General features: G+C 32.2%; 1 protein-coding gene and 1 long non-coding RNA gene across 2 annotated transcripts; both read right to left on the reverse strand.

The window, feature by feature from the left end:
* Window positions 1–220: 220 nt before the first annotated feature.
* Window positions 221–7,241, reverse strand: LOC100783797 (uncharacterized). The gene is made up of 3 exons (XR_415923.3): window positions 7,152–7,241; window positions 6,139–6,288; window positions 221–394 (listed from the first exon to the last, which is right to left on the reverse strand). It is a non-coding gene; the product is annotated as an uncharacterized lncRNA (long non-coding RNA).
* LOC106794562 (beta-galactosidase 5) lies at window positions 1,339–5,161 on the reverse strand. Its single transcript, XM_014762065.3, has 3 exons — window positions 4,921–5,161; window positions 4,244–4,387; window positions 1,339–1,551 (listed from the first exon to the last, which is right to left on the reverse strand). The coding sequence occupies exons 1-3, from the start codon at window positions 4,939–4,941 to the stop codon at window positions 1,435–1,437; spliced, it is 282 nt and encodes a 93-aa protein (XP_014617551.1). The 5' UTR covers window positions 4,942–5,161; the 3' UTR covers window positions 1,339–1,434.
* Window positions 7,242–7,729: the final 488 nt, after the last annotated feature.

Genomic DNA, 7,729 nt, shown 5'->3' on the forward strand with positions numbered 1-7,729 from the left:
GTTGGTAAGAAATTAGGAACTGCATTTAGTATATACTAGAAAAATACTGGAAATATGATAAAGAAAATACAATTCCATACTAGAAAGCAAAAATGAGAAAAAAATTATCTATTACAACCTATTGTGATCTGCAACATATACCTTGTCAACTCCAAAAAATGCCAAAATCTCTTAACTGTTTAAGTACATAATTTTATAGAATATAAGTGATGTTGATCGTAGGAGTGCATTATATCTCAAAAATTTGTTCACTCTAAGAAACTTCGAAAGAACTTTGACACCACAATTCCAATAGGGTACACAAACAGGTGTTTCTCGAAAAGATGAGATGGTGAAGGCCAACTGCATGTTGCTGGAAGATTATTTTGTGCCCATAGGTCTTTAGAGATCATTGCTTCAATATGCATATAATTCAAGAAAGCAGGCTTCAATGAATTAACTGAGAATTGTAATCCAATTAAGGACAACAATGCAGCATCTGGAATGTACTCATAAAGGCTTTACATATATTAACATTTCAGCCACAAAATAGAATTTATGCTTCATAAGTAAATGATGCATTTCCAAATTCCTTATAAATGCAAAAATAGGAAATTTGTTATGATTGAAAGTTCAATTTGCATGATTCCAGACATCATTTTCATCTATGATAACATGTAGCATCTGGTGCTTCAGGATGAATACACTACTAGAAAGCGCGTTTTTAACATCGGTCGAATTAGGTATTCAACATCGGTGCCTGACCGTTTTTGAATGTAACGTAGTTGAAAATAAAAACTTTCAACAACGGTCCAAAACTGACCGTCGTTGTAAGACAGTAATTTCTACAACGCTGTCTTCTAAGGCACGACATAGTAACCTGTGGTTTCCACATCGATGGCTACGCTAGCACCGATGTAGTAAACATGACTTTCTACATCATTTTAGTGAAACCACCGATGTAGTAAGTTGCAGTTTTAACATCGTTTCTTGTGGCAACATCGATGTAGTAAGCTGCGGTTTCAGCATCATTTCCTTTGGCAGCACCGATGTGAAAAAACCAAAAACTTGCATATTAAATAATCAATCTGCTTGATCTAATAATTGTTTATATATATAAAAACTAGAATCAATGATTCAAATTATTTATATTATGCATAGTGAATACATATAATCAAGTAATAATTAATTAAAACCTAACAACGAGTACTCAAAATTATCTATATTAGTAATAATGAATAAATATAATTATTAGACACCTAAAGTAATCAGCTATAGATAATATACTAGAATCATCACAGGATGAACATTGCATATTTGACAAGGTTTTTCATTTATAGAACATTCAGAGATACCATATTCACAAGGAATAAAAAATTATTTTCTTATTAATCAATTATTTAGACATCAAAATTCAAAACAAATAATTTAGAGCTTCTAGTGCAGTAAACCACCTTAAGCACCACGAAGTGCCTTAAAAAACCACCTTAACAAAACAAATATATCAATACCTTGAGCCTTCTCCTTCTCGATCTGCTCCTTAATCCAGAAGTATGTGATTCTCAACCCATCCTACAAAATCACAATTGAGATACTGTTAAGTATTCATAGAAAAATTGGGAAAGAACAAGGTATAAACTACAAATATTTTCATCTAGAAAAGCTAAAACTTAATATACAAGTACCATAAGGGGGAATTCATTGAATAGTTTGACACAGAAGGGAGAATTGATTTATACAAGTACCATAAATTGAGCATGGTGCAATTGACCTATAAGCTATGACTGTTCCATAGAACTTAATATGAACATGGAATAAATTATATAGAGTGGAAATAAGATAATTTTCGCCCAATTCATGATAGTAATATTATTACCTTCAACCTCATAGTTGGAGCCCAACCAAGTTTTTCTTTTATTAGTGTATTGTCTGACTTACGACCTCGAACACCTTCAGGGCCAGGTTTTTCTTTTGGAAAATTCACCTCTAATAAGATGAGTTGATGCAGAAGAAGAAAGAGGATGCTTGATGCTGAATTAATGATGCTGTTTTGGTCTCTATGTTTTGGTCTCGTGGGCTCTAGCCCAAACAAACAAATTTTTAATGGTAAAAAACCATAATGATTATTGTTTACTCCAACTACATGAATGAGGCTTTCAGCAGTTCATAACCTATTGTCATTCTAAAGAAATTATAAGAAGAGAAAATTGCTTGTTCTTCTTGTCTAGCATTATAATCTTTTATCTTTTTTATTTATTACTTTGATGTCTTATGCATCATTATTTCTTTCTATTTTTCAACAAGGGGAATAATTGAAAATTTAATAACTAATGCTTTCCATAATATATCTCAGGAATCCATAATCAAGTTCTATTGACAGGAAATTTACATATAGCCACACATAATTATCAGAAAGCATTGGAACATTAAACCATGCTATGCTATCTTCAATCTTGAGAATAAAATTAGTCACAAATGGCTGTTCTTGAGAATAAACACTACTGTACAAGAAGTCCATCCCCGGGTTGAATATGAGGACTGATTTGAGTAAAATCTACCCAATTTAATAAAACGTTTTTAATTCTCTAATTATTATTCTAAGTAATAATAAATAAAACCAATTTAGATATTTTTGAATAAATGCCTATAATAGAATAAAACAATTAAGATGATAAAATAAACTAAACTCCTCTAATAAGTTATTCAACAATTTTTGGAGAAATTTAATCAAGAAACTCAGCTATGTTTAATGGTTATTAAGAAGATCACATGAGCATCCAAAAAGAAAAATAACAAAAAATGAAATAAAAGGAAAGGAACAACTGGTATTCGTACTTTTGAGACACTCACTTACTTGAATATTATGTTACAGCTGTCATAACAGAATGTAATATACTACATACTGGATCACAACTAAACCATATTCACCCCAAAAAAAAGGCTTAATTATACTTTTGGTTACTTTAATTTGGAATATGTATGATTTTGGTCTCAACTTTTTAAAGTAAACTAAGTCCCTTTAGTCTTGATACCTACCATCTCTCCCAACCCATCTCAGTCACTTCCTAATGCTGCACCTTCCCCTCCCCAACCAAAAACTTCCTCACCTACCAATATTCACCTCATGGTTAAAAGGTCCAAAGCTTGAATTCACCCTACACTTCTACTCACACATGTGGAACGCCAAACATGCCCTGCAGGACCCTTAATGGCTTGATGCAATGCATGATGAATATGCAACACTAAAGAGGAATAATACTTGGAGTTTGATCCCTCTGCCCCCTAACAAACTTCCCATTGGCTGCAAATGGCTATTTCAGATCAAATTTGCTTAATTATAAAAATAGAAGAACTTAATAGGCTCAAAAATAGAAATCACATAGTCCAAAACTAAAGGAATTAAAAATGCAATGGAGCCAAAAAAATTTAAAAGAAACACTTCATAGAATAAGGCAATGATAATAGACAAGAAACTAAATAGCATAGGTATTATATCTTCTACGATTTGTAGTCATGATAAAATAATTGACTTTCTTTTTAAGAGAAAAAGAGAGATAAATGTGTTTGAGTCCCTGTGTAAATATTTTCATCATTGTTTTCATCCTAAAATACATAATATAAACTTAATTTCTTTGACATATAGGTGACTAGTTCACAAACTTACAGATTGGACTAAATGATCGAGAAATAGAAAAGAAAAAAATAACCATGTGAAAAAGATACAACTAAAAGATAACTTGTTATCTCACCAAAAACAATTAAAGAATTGTGTGTATTATATGCACGAAGGAATTTAAGCTTGAAACATTTTCTGTCCCAACATATATCTTACTTCCATTAGTGAATCCTATTGCATGGTAAGAAGCACATATGGAATCCTCACAGGTATAAGTTCACAAGATAGAAAAAAAGAACTCATTCACCTTAAAAAAAAGTGCACAATTGATGTGAAGAAAATTTCATGATTTTTAATATCAATAGCAGAAGAAACAAATTTATCACAATAGAAGCCATTGCAAGTGTTTATCTGTTACCCCAAAGATGAAACAAATTAATTTAACAAAAGAAATGAAGTGAACACACAACTGTCTGAGTGCTGCTTTTAATTTTCTATATTTTTTAAAAAGTTACATGTCACTGAAGATTAAAATAATCATAATATTCATAGAAAAAACAAAAAGAAAACCAAGGTATGCTAATGGACTATCAGAAGATTTCATTTTAGTATTATACAGCTTTCAAGATGAAGAGTGAGAATGCTTACCACTAGATCTGGGGCATCGTCTTCCTTGCACATCACCCAAGAGACCCCAGTTCCCATTTCCACAGCCATTTTTGCAGCCCAATTCACATAGTTTTGACCAGCAGCTCCTTGCAACTTACTCTGTGCCCCATATTCATTCTCAATCTAAAACAACAAACACATGGTGAATCATGAATGCATCATTAAATAATGAATATTATGTAACATGTACAAGCTATATAAATAATCATGAATTAACTTATTTCATAAACTTATGACCCAACTTAACATAGTTGGGCAGCTTTCTCATTTCAGGACCTGGAACTGGAAGCAGAGTAAAGTTACACAACCACTTTGTCAATAAGTTCTAAATCATTCGTTTAAACTTTTATTATTACAAGATTAACCATGCAAATCAAAATCCAGTGCATGTTCCATTTCATGGAGAGAGAAAAAACAGGATTTAAACATCACAGAAAGGTTCAAAATGACAATGAACTTCCAAATTTCAAAGATTTATGCATTTATAGCTTCCAACTATTCTAGATCACTGCTCTAGGGTGTCTGAACAAATAGCTGAAGAAAGAAAATTGAACACTTTGATCAGAATACATGAACATAATGTTAGGGTTAATTATTCAGGGGAATGGGGGAGGATTGACTAGTATGAAAATAATGAAAAAAGAGAAGAGGCGTACTAGGTTTTTCAGGCTTGGCATCGACCCATTTGGAGAGAGCAAGCTATAAACAAAATAAAATCAATAGATAGCTATCTTACAAGGATATATGCAGAATTGAAAATGTCACAAGCTTTCTCATAAAAGGCAGCCACATTTTCCTGAAATCATGCCACTTATTATCAATTCGAGCAACAGTAATATTGTTTATACAAACCTACTTTAAATAAAATAGAAAATACAATTCAAGCAAATCATTAATTCAACCTTTTAATTTGGCTTATCTTTGCTACCAGTAAACTGGTTTCCCATGAAACAAATATCTTAACTTGCAAGGGGAACAAATCTGGCAAACAGTCCTTTTCATATGGGATGGTTCCAAAATCTTTCACTGCATTATTAAAATCATTATGCCTACAAGAAGAGTGAGATGAATGATGAATCAATTTTCTAATTCTGTAAACAATATGTTCTTAGAATATTTGGCGGAAGATCTTTTATCAGTAGAAAGAAGACTTAAGATATCATTCATTGCTGTTAAATCATTGTGAATAATTATTTAACCTAAAAAAAAGTAGAGGATAAGAAAACTCCATATATGGGCAAAGGCAAAGGTCGCGGTCAGGGATAGGGTTGTCATCACGAATCCAACACATATATCTCCAACGACAAGGAAAAACCCTAACAACGACGATTGGAACTTCAGTGCGAAAGAAGGAAGAGAAATGGAACCTCTAATAGGACGCATATGACCCACAACATAGTTTCGCCACGACGGAGGAGATGAAGACCTTTTTCTGAGATGAAGGGGGTTACGCGGCTAGGGATGAAGGGGGTTACGCAGCTAGGGTTATGAGATGAAGGTTTTTGGAGATAAAACAATTTAAAAAATACAATCAAAGACGCGTTGTGTTAACAAACGATGTTATATTGAATGCTTGTATGAGTATACTACAATGTTGTTTATGGCAATGTAGTCATTTAATGAGCCACTCAAATACTACTACGGTCTTTGCCAAGAATGATATCATTCGCTTTGTGGTATTTACAAAAATGTCACCGCGTGTATCTTATAATGGTCCCCAAATAACCGATGTCGTCTTCTAGTCGTAGAATATTGTTTTTCTAGTAGTGATAGTTGAATACTATAGTATGGGGTGACAATACTCGCATTTGTGAATGTATAAAAGATTAGACAATGATTTGTGACATTTAACTGGCATATGAGAAAAGGCTTACTTTGGCTTTGAACTATTTGGTGCATAATGGTTTCAGATGCCATCTTCTTGTTCATCCATCTCCTCAAGAATTACATATTTAGCTGCAGAATCTCTTGAATGCTCTTCCACGTCACTGCCACCAGCATGTCCCTTCTGAAGCTTAAGGTATCTGAATGTTTTTCAAAAAAACAACAAACACATTCAATAACTAGCATTAAACTGATAGGAAATATTAGTATGTCTGAGACAAACACCAGTTTGGCTTTGGTAAACTAGATAGTATGCGTATAGGATTACATCGTAGCATGTAATTTGAGCTAGTATGTTATATTATTAGATTGAAAAACTTGTAATTCCATTGTTTTACTTGTTTTAAACTTAGGCATTTAAAAAAGTGGTTTAATTATTTTTCTATATGTTTTTCTGATAAAGAAATATATTAGAGAATGACGAATGACACGAGATCTTTTAATGAAGAAACAAAAAGTAATAAATAAGAGAAACCATTTTATTTATTTTTTCAATTAAAGTTGAAATATTAATTAAAATATTAGGCATATGAAATAAAAAGAAACTGCAGAGTAAGATTCAATAATAACCATTAGCATGCAAATCATGCAAAGACATAAATGACAACTCTAGTGCTCAGCATATGAAGTGGCATTGAACTTCTTATATGTGCAAGTACAAGCAAATCAACTACAGATAGCAGGCAATAAAAATTTCCCTTCCTTAAGCCCTAAGCCTCAGTATCTAGTTATATACACCGCAGAAGATAGTATTAGGAATGAAAGAATTTATGTCTAATAGATAGCATCTGAAGGGGTTTTGGAATTAGGAATATAGAATATAATGATTATTCAATTATCCCCCCTCAGTGTGGCTGAAAGTTTAAAAGCCAGAAAATCCCATGAGAGCAGCTAAAAAAATAGCACAAAAATTTTGTTTATTAGAGAATAAATTAAAAGTAGAGAAAAGAATGGCGACAAATTAGATATTGTTGCTTGAAATATATGTCCTCTGATGACTTACTTGTACCAATTAAACAAACTGACACCAACCATAATAGTTAATAAGCCACATCCTTTCAACCAAGTGAATTTGATCATGAAAGTACAATACTGCAACCTACACATAAACAACATAAACCAAGAATATATTAAATTCAAATAGATGTACAACCAGCAAACCCAGATGTGAGAAAATTTTAATATATATACACTATAGAAACAGTGTGGTGAGGATGTTGGATAACACCTCATTTAAGATATATTCAGTAGACAGAATATATATTTCTAGGTTAACTATGTTAAAGGACACTATATGAGTTCTGAAGTCACTTTAAAGGAAGGAATGGACAATGCAATAAGTAATTTGGAAATTTAGTAACCAGATTATAATTTGGAAATTCAGTTTTGGAAAAGAAGACGCATGTGATTTGAAAATGGTTTTATGTTGTAGCAGTAATAATTACGTCAAAATCCTTTGCGGTACTTCATAATCACATCAGAATTCATATTTCATAATCTTTTGCAGTAAAGATGGTGGAAAATAGACTTAGGTGGTTTGAGCATGTAGAGAGAAGACCGGTAGACTGTGTAGTGAGGAGA

The sequence above is a fragment of the Glycine max genome, chromosome 9 (assembly GCF_000004515.6).
Source record: "Glycine max cultivar Williams 82 chromosome 9, Glycine_max_v4.0, whole genome shotgun sequence".
Taxonomy (NCBI): domain Eukaryota; kingdom Viridiplantae; phylum Streptophyta; class Magnoliopsida; order Fabales; family Fabaceae; genus Glycine; species Glycine max.

Coding starts and splice junctions, on each gene's coding strand:
- LOC106794562 (XM_014762065.3), bottom strand. CDS start 4,941: ATGCCAAGCCTGAAAAACCTA. Junction 4,388..4,920: donor TGCCAAGCCTGAAAAACCTA/GTACGCCTCTTC, acceptor TTGTTGTTTTAG/ATTGAGAATGAATATGGGGC. Junction 1,552..4,243: donor ACGATGCCCCAGATCTAGTG/GTAAGCATTCTC, acceptor GTGATTTTGTAG/GATGGGTTGAGAATCACATA.